Source organism: Cyprinus carpio, chromosome A1 (genome assembly GCF_018340385.1).
Source record: "Cyprinus carpio isolate SPL01 chromosome A1, ASM1834038v1, whole genome shotgun sequence".
Lineage (NCBI taxonomy): Eukaryota > Metazoa > Chordata > Actinopteri > Cypriniformes > Cyprinidae > Cyprinus > Cyprinus carpio.
Genome location: NC_056572.1, coordinates 29,882,641 through 29,899,320, shown reverse-complemented (window position 1 = coordinate 29,899,320; position 16,680 = coordinate 29,882,641). Strand labels below are relative to the sequence as shown.

The 16,680-nt window shown below is 33.8% G+C and overlaps 1 protein-coding gene across 1 annotated transcript in view; it reads right to left on the bottom strand.

Annotated features, from left to right (window-relative positions):
- Nucleotides 1-16,680, bottom strand: part of cfap58 (cilia and flagella associated protein 58) — a 77,672-nt gene that overhangs the window by 29,397 nt on the left and 31,595 nt on the right. Inside the window, 3 exon segments of the mRNA XM_042760818.1 lie at nt 8,164-8,387; nt 10,300-10,317; nt 10,320-10,442. Coding sequence (XP_042616752.1) covers nt 8,164-8,387; nt 10,300-10,317; nt 10,320-10,442 — 365 coding nt within the window.

Here is a 16,680-nt window from a genome sequence, read left to right as displayed (position 1 = left end):
GGCAGGGATTGCCTGTTTGAATAAGGTGCTAGAAGATGGTGGGATTGTTTAGGAAACCTTTTTTAGAAGTGCTACTTTTATTTTCATTGAGGTACTGTTTTAGTTTTTATTAAGATTTGAATTTGTTTGTTTTTTGTTTTTGTTTTGTTCTAAAATTGTATTAATTTTGTTGTATTTTTTGTAATTTTAACTATTTTTTTATGTCTATATAGTTTTATTAAATGAACCTTTATTTCAGTTTTAGTTAAGTACAAAATATATATATATATATATATATATATATATATATATATATATATATATATATATATATATATATATATATATATATATATATATATATATATTTTTTTTTTTTTTTTTTCAGTTAAAAGTTTCCTTTATTTTAGTTTGGAAACAGCTGATAATAATAATAATAATAATAATAATAATAATAATAATAATAATAATAATAATAATACTTTAATAATAATACTATTTTACAGAATACTTTATTTTTGTTCAAGATCCGTTTATAGCGTTTTTTAAATGTATGCAGCAAGCTGGGCAATCTGCAGTCAGCTGGTTATTATTTTATTATATAAAAAAATAAATAAAAAAAAAACCTTCAGGATGATGCAAGACCCCTCTGCTGTTTTTTTTTTTTTTTTAACTTTTTTTTAACATCCCTCATTAGAATCTGAGTTTTGCTAGCTGCCAAGAACATGGGTAACACTTTATTTTAAGGATCAGATTTTAGGTATTAATTAGTTGCTTATTAGCATGCATATTACTAGCATACTGGCTGTTTATTAGTACTTATAAAGCACATATTATTGCCTTATTCTGCATGACTGTATTTTAGATCCATTAATCCACCCCATACCTAAACTTAACAACTACCTTACTAATTATTAATAATCAGAAAATTAGGAGTTTGTTCAGGGAAAACTTTTAAGTTAATAGTGAATATGTGTTCCCTATTCTAAAGTGTAACCAGAATATGTGTAAAGACAGCATGCATAAAACCTATTATCTGAGGGGTTGTATCTTTAGTTTGACTGAGGAAAGCGTGTACAGTATTATACCTATGGCATGTTACAAGTAAGACTTAAGGTAGTGCAGCTAGCAGTCAGACAATGCTTAAGGAACGTTTATTTAATTCTTATGAAATATTCATGCTGATCTGAATGGAAGCGGATTGCTGGGAATTCATCTGTCAGGATGCCACTCAACTGCTTTTTAAGTTTCCAGCTTCCTAATGAGCAAGAGGAAGGGAGGAACATATGGTTCTGTTCCGTATGCTTCACCTAGTCCAACCAGAGGTGAATAAAACATGGAGTAGCATTACCAGACATGGATCTCATTAAATGTTGACAAATTGTAGGGGATCGAAATCTGCTAAATAACAATTGTAATAACTTATTATTAATATTAGTATTATTATTCAATTAATTTGTGGGAACTATGGTACTTTTTAGCACCATGCCACCCTATTGTGCAATGTAGTCTAAATGTACTTTTGAGTAGTTTGACAGAGAATGATGTTCCATACTTGATCACAGTTTATATTTGCTATGATCGACACACACACACACACACACACACAAAAAAAACATTTTTTCTCCTTTTTTAATTTGTAGAAAATGACAACGTTCAATGATATACTGACCGCTAAACCACAAATGTTTACGCTTAAGAGAGGAAATAGAGTAATAAAGGTAGAAAGGATGGAGGACAAGTACTAGTGGGCACTGATGGGAGACAAAGATGGAGTAAGAGAGAAAAAAGAGAGCAGTTACAGAAATGTGCCTACAGCAGTACACATATAAAACAATGAGATGTGATAGAGTCCAAGGCCTCGGTCCAGAAAATGTGCAGCAGTGAGCTAAAATGTCAAAGGTAAGGTCTATCTGTTGTAGCCTTTCTCTCTCTCATTCTTTCTATTTCTGTCCTTATTTCAGAAAACCAATTATATAATGTTCCTCTAATGCAATAAAAACAGGGGGAATGGAGAGGGAAAAAAGTTTGAGAGCAGTAGAACACGTACTTACGCTCATGTAAGAGCTGTTTTAATTGACGTGAAGTGCACGTAAGGGTAACCCCGTGATTCAGGCCGAGTTAGGCAAACATAATTTATTTTGGAGTATAGGCTCTTTGAAATCATTTGAAATGGAAAGACCTCCTCATTACAGCAGACAAACACACAGCGCAACAATTTGGTTCAAAGCTGGATCAAAGAAAAACTCATACACAAATAAACACGCACTTTCACATCATTGGTCCATGCTCTGTATTGTTCATTCCACTCTGTGGTTTTAATCTTCTAATGAATATTTCAGGCAAAATGCAACAGAATTTAGTTCATTATGGCATAAATGATCATGGTCTCATTTACTGCAAAATGGATAAGTAAAAAACAGGGCCATACTGTTCATGCAACAATATGAGCACATCTGGAGTGCTACTTTAATTAAAACTACTTTGAAAAAAGAAGTAAAATGCAACACATGGCTCAAATGAAAGAAATCATTTTTCGAACTACTTTATTTACATGAGCCATTTGAATTAACCTATTCACTAAAATGAATCTTAAGACTCAAAGGCTAATATCACTGGTCTATAACAAGAGATCTGGATTGCTCATGTTGACAAAAAAAGTGAAGTTACCGCACCACTCAAAGTGCTCATTGTCATTGTAATCCGAATTAAGATGCTTTCTAAGGTATGCACCTACAGTTGTGTTGTAATATTGTTTTTTATTCATACAGCAGGCTAACTGCAAATGCTTCAACAATGCTTTCTTTAATAGCATGCATTTTGAAGCAGTTTATGATTTAAATGTTGGTTAAATTAATTAATTCAACAGCATATACATTACAGTTTACTCTTATGGAAACTATCATTCTAGTGTATGAAGTAGATGTTGCTCAATCAGGAAATAAAACGCATGCATTATAACTTAATCAGAGAAATAACACTGACTGCATATGGACTTACAGACATGAAGTTTATATCCAAGATTATGCATGGTAGACTTCTAATATCAATACAATAGTGCAATATAGTAGCAAAGAGGCTTGTATTTATTGTGTATTCAAATCAGTTTCTGCCACTAATACCATATGTTCATGCTTTTTCTGCATTATTATGTACATGAAGACGTTATGGTCTATATATTTGTGTGTGGTCAATTACCTGTGTTGTCAGTACGCAGCAGACAAACACCATCTTAACAATTTAAATATGTCGCTTATCGTGCCCAAAAAGACCAGAAACATTATAGATAGCATCTGTAAGTAACAATTAATTTACATGCATATATGCTAAAAACTAATCCTGTGCAACTGATAAGCTAATAATATGGGAGCCAAGGTTTTGGCTGTCAGTCAATGATGCATTCTGTGAATAGGGAATAGCAATATGGCTGCTCAAACACTTCTGGTTGCTTCACCGCCTGATGAGTAATCCAGTCATTTATAGATCTGTGGTTAATATACATGCTTCCAGTCACCACTGCATTTATGCACGCAATAGACATTCAAACAAACATAATGTAAAGCTCTGAATGCAGTCATCACTTTTCACAATTTGTTAATCAAAGTAGCCACAATCTCTATTTATTCTAGCAATTGTGCAGCCCTATAGTTCTACCTTTTTTAAGCTTCACTGGAAGGTCACAACACTTATCAAAAGAATGCACATGTAATCTCTCATTTGTAATTTATCTATCTTATAGCAGATTTAAGTGCCTTATGACGATACAGGATGACCTTTTGTGAAAAGTCTGATCATGTATCTATGTATGATTTAAAATGGCATACATTATCATTATCCCCATGAGCCTTGATTGCAATCTCTTATGAGAAGTAAAGTTCATTCGACTGTCATTATTAAGAAAATGGTTGCATTTACATTCTAATCATTCACTCTCTCTGTTGAGTGAATGTTGGGAGGAGTCAGCTTTGTGAGCGCAATTGAATGCAGTTCTTATGGACCGGAGGAGGTTTGGACCATATTTACACAGCTTTATTTTTGGTTGTATATAGCCCAGTTTAAGTTGCACAGAGGCAGATTATTACTTGGGACTGCATCACAAGCTTGTTGACAAGAGTTCAGGGGCCCATGAGTCGACAAACTAACACAGCGACATCAAGTTAAAGTTATCATTGTAGCACCTTCCACTTCAGCAGGTGACAACAGCAGTGCAGCAACTCTTCATAGGTCACTCTACAGAAATAGATGAACTCCCATTTGGATTTGTTAGGATCTTTTTGGAGCATCACTGATGCAGACTATTCTGAAATGTTTCAAGAATCTTTTCCAGTGAGATTCCTGAATATCCTTTGAGATTCCAGGAAGTTTGTCTTGATTGATTGATTGATTGATTGATTGATTGATTGATTGATTGATTGAAGAATACATTTATTCTTGCAGTAATCTGATTAAAAGGGACCACCATATAGACTATTTCACAAAAATATGAATCATCACAAAAAATTTCAACATGGATTATAATTAATAATCAGTAAATCTTAAGCACCAAATTGGCATAGTAAAATGATTTATAAAAGATTATGTGACACTGCAGGAGTAATTGTTGATAAAAGTTCAGCTTTACAGTCACAGGAAAGGGATGCATTTATTAATTTATCATTATTCAAAACTGTAATAATATTACACACAATTACTGTTTTTACTGTCATTTTCATTTTATTTATTTATTTAATAAATGCAGCCATGGTGAGCAAGAGACCTCTCCTAAAAACATTAAAAAATCTTACTGCCCCTAAATTTTTGAATGGAAGAAGCAATAGCTCATCGCATTATTTACTCATTCTCTTCCAAACCTTTCTGTGGATCACAAAAGTAGATTTTTACACAGTTCTTGGTGTACAATAACAATAGAAAGAATGTCCATCAAGCTTCAAAGCAGACCAAAAATAAGAGATGCCATAACCGGTTCTGGTAACACTTTAGATTTGGGAACACATATTCACTATTAACTAAGAGTTTTCCCGCAATAAACTTCTAAATTGCTGCTTATTAATAGTTAGTAAGGTAGTTGTAAAGTTAAGGATTAAGGGATCTAGAAGGTCATGCAGAATAAGGCATTAATATTTGCTTTATAACTACTAATAAACAGCCAATATGCTAGTAATATGCATGCTAATAAGATTCTCATATTCACTAGAAATATTGAGCAAAGTTGGTCCTGCCTCATCAGGTGTACTAAAAAACATACTGAAAGCATTTCATAGGAGCTAATCACACAAAATGTGCAAACGCATTTCATATGTGTCATTTATTTAGCATCTTGTGCCACGAGTAACCTGTTTTTAAGATGATGGGTCAAGGTGAAAATAGTTTTTTTTTTTTTTTAATGGTACAAAGAAACCATAAATAAGAATAAATAAACACACCTTCTGTTCAGTTCTGTTGTGCTCAATCTAACTGTTCTAATGCAAGAACACATGATACGTAAGCAGTTTTGTGTGTGTGTGTGTGTGTGTGTGTGTGTGTGTGTGTGTGTGTGTGTGTGTGTGTGTGTGTGTGTGTGTGTGTGTGTGTGTGTGTGTGTGTGTGTGTGTGTTGCATTCCACATTTGTAAGTCACTTTGGATGAATGTATAAATGTAAACATTGAAGGAAGTTAGTTCCTTGTGAGACTTTCCATTCATGGACTTGTCCCAGAAAGCCTTAAGCCTAAAGGAAATTTTGCTTCACACCCAGGCACTGATATGCTACAGTCAGCGTCTTTGGGGAACTACACTGCACTGATGACAGCAATAATGACTAAAATTTGCCACCTGTTTACCATAGAGGCTTGTATATCAGCAGAGATCTTGGCATCCAAGCTCGGCATCAAGTCAACCCATCTGGCACAGCGGCTGCTGACTAGTCTCTCTGAAACCTCACTGCTAGCTCTCTGATTCTCACATATGTTTCAGAGTATAGGAAGGAAAATGACACTTGTATGTTTTCCATTAAGAGTTAAGGATGCTACAGGGGCATGGCTGATTTGAAGAGAGATATGACTGCTCACGTTTTAGCAGATAAATGCTTTTTAAATCAAAAATGGTCTCTAAATTGAGAATGCCAATCCAACTGCAGCCAACAAGCACGTAGTAAATTATAGTTCATGGAAGTGACATTAAAGTCTATGGGTTAATAAAAAAAAAAAGAACAAGCTCATTAGTTTTCACAGAGCAACACACAGTGCCCTTGGAATTATAAGGTTCTATCTGCATTCCGAGTAGTTTTGAGATATTGAGCTTCAATGTTTTTGCATTCCATTCGACAGATAGAACCTTTTTGTTTTTTTAAATAAAAAGTCTCAAAATGTACATATAATCTATAATGTGAATAAGTTGTCACAGAATCAGAATATGTGAATAACTCAGTTTTGACAAAAATGTCAGATAGAACCTTAAAATTCCAAGGGGATGACACAGTAGTTACATTCTTGAATGAATCAGCCATTTGAACTAATCATTTGAGTGAATGGACCAACAAGTCACTCGTAAAGACAGCTGCTTATTTTGTTCTTAAATGAATCGAAGCTTTCAATGAATAATTTGAATGAATCAAAAATTCACTCATTGTTCTTCAGTAAATCAGAGTTGTGAACACATCATTTGCGTGAATGATTCAATGACTCACTCATAAACACATTTGCTGCATTCAGAACCACATACTAGTATGCTACTCTTACTATTTTATTTTTCTATGGTAGAAATCGTAAGAGTAGTAGGTTAGAACATAGTTTGGAATTCAGCAAGTCACTTGTTTTATTCATGAATGAATTAGAGCTGTCAACGAACCATTTGAGTGAATGATTCAGAGTCACTCATAAAGCCTTGTCTTCTTCTGGAATAATTAGTGTTGTGAATGAACCATTCTAGTGAATTATTCAGTGACTGTCTCATAACGACAGGTTAAATTTAGAACTGAATACTACTTTCTGTCTAATATTTATATGGCAGAAACAGTAAGAGCAGTATGTGATTCTGAATTCAGCTGTAGTCATCTATTTCTTTCATGAATAAATCAAATAAAAAAAATGTGCTTGTTTTGTTCTCGAATAAACGATTTAACAATTCAACAATTCAATGACATGCTCCTAAACACAGTTTTGTTGTTCCTGAATCAGTGTTTTTGAATAAACCAGCCACTTGTTTTCACTTCTTTTCAAACGTTTGAATGTATATAGAGATTTGTGCTCAATTAAGTGGTTGATAAAGATCTCTGAAATGTAACAAAAACAAGAAGAAAAAACTTTCTTTCTGTGGCTGTCTCTCTGGAGAAAACCTTTGGTTAAATTAATTTTGGGCCGATGGAAATTTCAGTACATAATTCTGACTCTGACTCGCTGAATATTTAGTGATTTTGCATTGGCTTGAGAGATGGAGGAGAATGTGAGGTCATCACCACTCCTCGTGTTACTAAATTAACCAACAGAGGGTTAGTAAAACCCATCTAGGTCTGGTTTGACTTTAGTTGCGAGACCTGCCAGTGTTTTCGAGCATTCCTTCATTTTCCACAGCGCGCTGCTGTCACCTCCTTTTCACTCAACGAAGAACTCCATTAAAAGAGACTTTTATCGCAACATCTTTTGTGGGTGAAAAAAGTGCCTGTTATTTATAGTGGTGAATAACAGCTTTTGAAAACATCAATAAACATCTAGCGGGGGTCAATACTGACGAGCATTATCTGACAAGCACTCAATTAGCTCCATCTCTTTGAGCTGTATGTACCTGTGATTGAGGCACAATCATTATGTCATTATACCTCTAAAGAGAACATGAGCGTTGCAGAAAAGTGATCAAACACCTGCTCCCATTATGTTATAGAGCAATAGATATTAAAAAAATATATGAACTAATAGGTGTATATAAGTATGACGGTGAATCATAAAGTGGTTCAAAAGTGCAACAAAAGTGATTCACTTACACAACATTAAGCCAGATTACTTTCATAACCCCAGCATATTACAGTCCACATGAAATCTTACACAGCTTTCACACCAACCACGCGAATCGACCTCTGACGTCAAACACGTTTTAGTGAGAAACTGCCCTAAGCCTACTCTTAGTGTGCAAAGTCAAACCAAAACACTTCCATATGCAGACAGATTCTTTGCAAAGAAATGACATACTGCAGCAACTACACCCCCGTGTGTTACCTGAGGTCCTCCACATTAGAGGCGGTCTTGTTGAGGATGTTCTTTTCTCGTCTTTGCTTCTTGATCTCTAGCTCCAGGAGTCTGATATCTTCCAGTCTTTCATTGTGCTGAATATCACCCTTGTTCATAATGGACTGCTGGATTTTGATCTTTTCATACAGTAATGCCAGTGCTTCATTTCTCTTCATCAACTGCATCCCCAGGAGGTCACGCTCATTTCTCACCTTGTAAATGAACATATAGAAAACATGTGCAATCAATACACAAATGTAGATAAAAGGCAACATAGTAAAAAATGTGTCAGTAGTCAATACAAAAACAAGTGGTATTTCTCTATCCTGTTAGCTAATAAATACATTCCTTTTATTTTATACCAGCTTGGTACCGGATTTCTGGTACTTTTAACACCTTTTCAAGAATCTGTAAGAAAACCATCAGAAGTACTTTCACTTGTATATTATAATAATAAAAAGCAGGCCTATGAAGGGCCATACAAGCCATACTGTAATTCAATCTGGCGCTCTCACACACTTATATTCTCCTTTCACATACATACATTTTTGCTCTCATAGTCACATATTTTAGTGCACACATTAATACATTTCCCTCTTATATTCATAGGTACTTATGCACACATTTATACATTTTGCAAGTAAACATTTAATATTATAAATAATAAATGTACGTGAGAAGAAAATGCATGTATGTCTAAAGAAAATATGTGTATGTAAGAGAAGAATGTATGTGTGGGAGTGGAAACGGAAGGCAGTTTAAGCACGAAAACTATGAAAAGTAAAGTGTGTATATATGTAAGCAGAAACATATGTATGTGAAACAAGAATGTATGTGTGTAAGAGAGGAAATATGTGAATGTGAAAGGAGAATGTATGTGTGGTGAGAGTAGAAATATATATATATGTGAAAGGAGAAAGTAAGTGTATGAGAGTGCCAGAATGAATTATGGCTTGTACAGCCCCTCATACAGGCCAGTGTTTTCTGCAAAGATTTGATGACTCAGAAATGCTGGTCTTTTCAGGATAATAGCCGAAAAATTCATGCAATTTGACAAATGTTGTGAAGGTTTGGGAAAATGTCTTATAAAGAGGTTTTAGGGTCTTTTACTTAGAGGTGTTACTCTAACTTATTAAAACAAAACTTAATAATAAAAAGCAAGGTAGTTCATAATAAAATTTATTATTTTTGTGTGTGTGTTTTTCATCTGAACCATCTTAACCGTGTGTGTGTGTGTGTGTGTGTGTGTGTGTGTGTGTGTGTGTGTATTACTGTACACACCAAATATACTAAAAGGATGTTATGTAAAATGGTAAATTGACATTCTTTCCGAACTTTCACGAAACTCAACTACACTGTATGCACAAAATTCTCCAATGCAGAAATGTACAGCTATCTAATATTCAAGCCTAAATTTAAAGCTATATACACATGTAAATTTAATTCAGCTAAAAGACAAACAAGGACATCCAAGAAAAGTCATCTTTGTACTCATATTGTTTTCATATATTTTTGAAAAGTTACATCACTACTTTTACATAACATCACTACTTTTAAAAAGACATATTAATAAAAGATTATGCCAAAATTCTTAATATATTTCAAAGGAATTTTATCTTTGAATGAGGATTTCCATTTAAAAGACATCCAGACATCACCTTGACATTTTAGATCTTTAGTCTCCCCCCAAAAATATGAAGCTAAAGTTTAATCAGTAACTGAAAATATGTTCATCATAAGATGCATATTCAGGTTGCTGTCTGTATGAATAAAATAGATTCAGAGTCAGACAAATATATATATCACATCAGTGCCTACTATTGAATGATTTTTCTGGTCAGCTAGTTAATCATGTTAGACTTCTGACTTACCGAGATCAGAAGCCCTAAATGTTTCAAAATGCCAAGACCAATTTAGGCCTTCCCACTGACTCAATTTCCTTTTGCTATTTTAAAGAGAGGTTGACCCAATTCCTGCTGGACTTAATCAGAAGTGAGATACCAGATCTAATGACTTTTGAGTGAACTTAGGTTACTGTCTCTTTCATAGCTAGCGAAAACAGCCTATTGAAGAAGGAACACAAAGACATGCAGACACTCCCTGAAACCTTCCACCTGTCTGTACCTGATCAAGCTCTTTTTTCTTTGCCGGATCCTCTCAGCATCAGCCTCTGCTATGATCTTCAGCAGCTCGCGTTCCTCTGCCTCCTGTTTCTCAATGAACAGCTTCGTCTCCTGAGCCTGTTGCTTCATCTTCTGTAGCTCAGCCTGTAGGAACAGGACAATCAATGCAAAAGAGAAGATAAAAAAAAAAAAAAATTAACAACAAAACTGAGAAATTATCTCTCTATAGGGTTTGTGAGTTAGTGAAAAGCTGAAAGACTTTCCAAATAAAAGTATAAAAGTGATAACATTCTAGAAAGGAAAATTTAAGAGAGAGATGACAAAAAGAATTAGGCTGAATCAAATTATGAATAAACCTGCCATTATGTGAATAATATGTATCTATAAACAAAGTAATCTGATTATTAGCATTTTAAAATGTATTATAATCTAATTATTATTTTTTTTAATCTGATTATGTTATCCAGATTACATGTAATCACTTAATACCCAGCACTGCATAAAGTGATTACATGTATTTAATGATCTACATTGTATTGTAAATTCGATATATCTGATTTATGTTAATGTAAATATTGTCTCCTCTATCTCAAGATTCAAGATTAAAATGTGCTTTACTGACATGATAAACTGGTTCACGTTGACAAAGCATTAGTAAACCTTACAAATACATGCACAATAGATGCTCTTTATAGTGGTTTGCATAAGGAGGATCGAATATGTTGCTGATGTATGTGTAGTGTGTGAGGTTCAAAAGTGCAGTTGTGTTTCCATCTCATTTTGTGTGCAGCAAGAGCACAGCGTGTCCTCCTTCAACAGTGAGGACTGTCTGTGTCTGGCTTTCTTTGTGTCTAGGCTATGTTTGCTGAGTCTGTAAACAGTCAGGAGTTTAAGTTCAGGGTTGGCCATGGTAGTCAGGTATTCGGTTATGGTGTGTTCTATTTCAATTTCCCTCCTTTTGTTATAATTTCCACCAGGAGTACAAAAGAAAACCTGAAATAAAAATGGACTCTAATTACTCTACTAATAGATGTCCTTGGTTTTATTATGTACAATTCATCAGTGCATATTATTCTAAAGAAAACAATGTTCATTAGTCATTCATCAAAATTTTATCATTTTCACTGCCACTTTAAAAAGCTTTTATTTTTTGCTGATGTAACCAAGGCAGAACGGGGTTATAACTTTAACTAGTAATAACAAAGCCTTTACTTGTTCACTTTTTAAACCCCCTCCCTGATAATTTTTTTTTCCCTATAAATACACAATATTAAGAATAAATTGCATCAGCTTTAAGTAGTTTTTCTTTTGTTTCATGATAATCTAACTTGGCTTAGTTTAAGTTTTTTGGGGTTTTTTTATGCTCTGACTCCGTGAATACGAGGCTATTTTAAGGTCAATTCACACTGCACCGACAGACGGCAACAGACATGTTTGTTAGGTTTTGGAAAGTCAGAGAAGTGACTTACTTTACTCAGTCTGTTATCGGCATTGGTCTGCATCTCTCAGTGCAACGTGAATTGGCCTTTAGAGGTCACAGCCAAAACTTTGTTCTGCAGGTATTATCTAGTGTTTTATGCTGTATTTTTGCAGAATTCTGCCTGCAAAATCTGTTGGGTTTTTATCTCATTCAAGAGATTCATTTTATCTCATCCCTGTTTTTCCGCCAATTCACAGACTGGAGAAGTTGACGCTTGTTGCTGAATGTCAGAGCCAGTCTGCAGATTTGACTTGACAGATTTCATAGAAAATTGCATATTGTATGATGGTCACAGACACAGATTTTTTAGCTTCAGCCAGAGGATATCAAACATGTTTGGTATTTTGAGGTGATTTTAGAACACATTAGCTGTGTCTCATTTAAAAGGCTGTGCCCTCCAGAGGTCTCATCCTCTGAAGGATGCATATACGAAGTGTCCTCAACTTAGAATTAAACGAGACGGCCTTCGTAGGACGGGCGGAAAAGGAAACAGGAAGTATCACGTTGCTATGCCAACACATTTAGAGCATTGTTGTGCTCTCAATCTACTTAAATAAAGAACAATTATTTCTAAATTTGGCGACACAAAGAATTGTGGGTTATCTGTAGAAGTGAAGGATACACCTCATGCATGCTCCCAATTCCTGTGAAAAAAGGTCACATTCGAAGGACGCATTCGGAGTGTCCTTCTTGCTTTCCTGAAATGAGACAGCCTCGATTACGTATGCAGCCTACCAATGCGACCTCCGGAGGGCGCAGCCTTCTAAATGAGACACAGGCCGTTTCTCAACATGCGTTCATGTCTGTACTTGTATTCTTGTGGACTTGTGAAATGTCGTCATCAGTCGTCATCAAAATCAGTCGTTGCCCAAGTACTGTTCCAATTCAAAGTTCACATCTAGCCAAGTACAGTTCAAATCCATGGATGTGTTCTTGCTCCACCCCTTTTATCAAGGTTGAATCCAGAGGTGACTTGTATGAACTTGAGGCAGCCAGGTATCCCAGAATGCATTTCACACCAATCAGCCAGCGTTAATGGCGGAGGGGAAAACCCACATAATTTTCAAGATATTACTGTTATTGTGTCATGAAATGCAGTTTTAAGAGTATTTCAGATGAAAATGTAGTTTTTTAAACCTCAAATCTGGGGTTTATTTATAAAGGTATCGCCTATTTAAAAAATTAAAAATCGTTTTGGCTGAGCACAAAGTTATGTTTCATAAATTATTTATTTATTAATCATAATATAGCGCTGACTTTGTTGCATACATTTGACTGAATTGTTTGCTTTTGTCTTTATTTCCTATTACACAAGTCTCTTATACTTACTTATACTTTTATAATGGCTATTATTGTTCATTAAAACTGACGTTTAACAAAAAAGGCAGAGTTGTGCTTGTCATATTTCATTTTATAAAACATACAGTTAAAATAAGTATATGTGCACATATTACCTACAGTACACATTAATGTTAAATATTTTTAAAATGAAAAGGAAAAGAGGGTTGTGTTTTATATGTTGAAGAAAATGAAAAGGCAGTGGTGTTTAATATCATTTCGTTTTATTGTAATGTATGAACCACATTGTTGAGGATATTAATATTTTAAATGAAACAGAAAAGAGGAAATTCTGTTTGATATAACATTTCGTTTCACTGTAATGAAATCTCATTCATTGTGCGTTTTGCTTTACACACCTCAACACGTAACACAGTGAAAACTATTTTAATACCACAGACATAGCAACTGAACATCGTAATATATATTGTACTAAAGTAGTGTTTAATAACTTATTAATACTATTATTAATAGTAATTTGTATATATTAGTAATTTATCTATACATCTATACATTTTACATATATGATCCATGGTTTCTTAATCTCACTTTTGCAAACAAGACAAGATAATATATCTCTAATAAAGTAATTATTCAAGAGGATTCAACAGAGCCAGTAATAAAATTAATTAATAAGTAGTCATATTATTTGCACTGCATGAATCATAGCTTAATACATTAATATAGATTGAATACTGTCTGACTTTGAGAAGCAGGAGGCTTGTCATTTAAATTAGCTTTACAGTTATTTCATTTAGACTTAACTATGTGTTGTGTTCGGCTTTAAAGGACTTATTAAAATAACTAAATTAATCCATCCAGGAGCAGTGGGGGGTTTCTCCTTTTTTATGCAGTGTTGTTTAATGGATGACATTATAGATGCTGACAGATCCATTAGGCAGATTCCAAATTGTGACATCAGATTTTTTTAGCCTTACCTATTCATAGAGACATAACTTGCTGTGTTTAATAACACGCCACGACAGACATTTTGACAAAAAAAATGTCATGATGTATGTTTGTCAGAAGTTGTGCAAGAGGTCGAAACACTGCAGTAATTTCCCCTTGGTGGGAGACAGTAGTACTTCATCTAGACATTTGACTTCAAAATCCATCTCTGTCTCTCATTCCTCTTTGACACTTATTTGGTCGCCTGCGGCAGATGCAGTGGGGTAAACATATACTGTATGTCTGCTAGAAAACAGACAAAAAAGTGGATGGGAAGGACAAAAAGAGACAGAAGGAAGACAGGTGTGAGTGCTTTATACTTCATTTGATACTAGTCTTAACCTTTATCCCCTGAGAAAGAGAGAAAGCCAGAGTCAGCTGTAGGAGCAGCAGGCGGGTTGTCTTACAGACCAAAGATCCTGTTTTCAGCACCCAGCTCTGGTGCATGTCCCAAACACTAGGCCCATGCTGGCATGTACAGTAAGTGTCACATGCTGAAAGTTGTTTTTATAATTAAATGATTGTATATCTGTCTCTTGTGATATTACCTATACATACTATATTGTTTAAAAGTTTGGACTTCGTAAGTTTTTTTTTCTTAATGTTTTTGCTCTGTTCGGTTAAGGATACTTCTTTCCCCATCTCCACTAAGTAACAAAGATATGAATTTATGGTGCATATTGTTAGATTTTTTTATTATATTATTATTGTTACATTATACATAAACATAACATTGTGAAATGCTCACATACTAATTTTGGCCTTCATAGACAAATGGAAGGAGGCACATTGTAACTCTAATATGTGCATATTTCTGGAAATGTACTGTTCTGTGTAACTTGGCTCAGGTCATTTCCACATACATCCGGCAAATCTAAAATTACAGTTAACCATGGCCAGATATTACCAGATTTGACCCTTTTCATGCAGTGAAACTCAATTGTGCATTTCAGATGCTGTCACATCCTGCAACCTCGTCATCTACAGAGAGAAACTGCCACTCGATCACACCAAAATGCATAAAATGATGGACTTAAAGGCATCATAGAGGGTTGTGAAAATAAAGTATTTCACTAGAACTTAGTCTTCATTACACTATTTTCTGTTTCTATTTCTGTTTTACTTCATTAAATATTTATGCTCAATGTCAATTGTCATTTATTAATGTATTCTGCTCATAAAGGTTGTTAGATCACTGTCATTATCATTAAATAATATAAAAAAGTACCTACATGACATGCTTTTGTTGTTGTTTTTATGAAAACCCTAACAGACGCTATAAAATATTGTATGAACAGGCAGATAGAGGGGTAAAAAAAACCAATAGTAATAAATAAAATATACAAATAATATTGATAATACTAATATAAATGATATAAATACACTAAAATTAATTAAAATAAACCATAATTAAAAGATTATTTATAACTCCATTAAGGATCTAAACAGCACTTTTAAAGCATGGTTCTTTATGGAACCCTATAAAAAGGGTTCTATTTAGCACCAAAAAGGGTTCTGCTATTGTTACAAAGCTGAAGAGCCCTTTAATGGTACTGTTAGAACCATTTTTCTTAAGAGTGTACTGTAAGTGCTATCTACATGCATTAGTGACACCGTTTTTCCTTTTTTTTCTTTTCCTTCTTTAAAAAGGAAATTAATGTGTTAACCGAAACAAATTGTTAAATTAATTGCAATTTTATAATTTTAGTAGATGGACAGGCATTTGTCTTATTTATTTTTCTTTTCTCATAATTAAGTTATAGCATTAATCAGGGCTCCAGACCAAAATGTTCAATAATTTACAATCTCATCCACACTGTCAACTGTTGGGAAAACTTTACATCTAAGCATTTTTATTCAATTTCACACACTTTTATGTCTAATTTTTTAATGTTTTTTTTTTATTTTGGATTTTTTATTAAAACCAAGTGATTTTTCTTCTTCTTCTTCTTCTTCTTCTTCTTCTTCTTCTTCTTCTTCTTCTTCTTCTTCTTCTTCTTCTTCTTCTTGTTATACAGAATAACTGTCTTGGAACAATTTCCATGCCTTTCTCATTTCTGTTTGCTGCTTTTAAATGATTAAAATAAAAAAAAAAAGTTGTAAAATACATAAATATGTATGTAAAATAAAACATTAACGAAAATACTAATTCAGTCTTTCTACTTCAAAATGTCACATTTTATTTAATAATTTACTAGCCATTTCTGAGGGACAATTGTTTTATAGTAAGTCCTATACCCTTTTTTTTCTTTCTTTTTTTTTTTTTTACTTAGTGTGTGTACAGATTTAATGTTTTCCACTCCATAAATAGACTTTCTATCTATCTCACTTTATTCTAAAAACATAATAGTATAGTAAAATATATAATTGAAAAATTATATGTATGTACACTTTGAACACTGTTAGCAGACAATTGAACTAAATGTGCTTTCAGATACTTCAGAAGGTATTTTCTTCTTCAGGAGCCTTGATGAAGGTTCTCTGACAGCATAATAAGTGGACAACAGTGTGCATATAAGATGACAAAACTTTTGACTCCATCTAAAATCTGGCTTGTTAACACTGAACCGGGATCAACTGCGCAAGGTCATTTAAAAAGGTCATCCGCCACAGCTT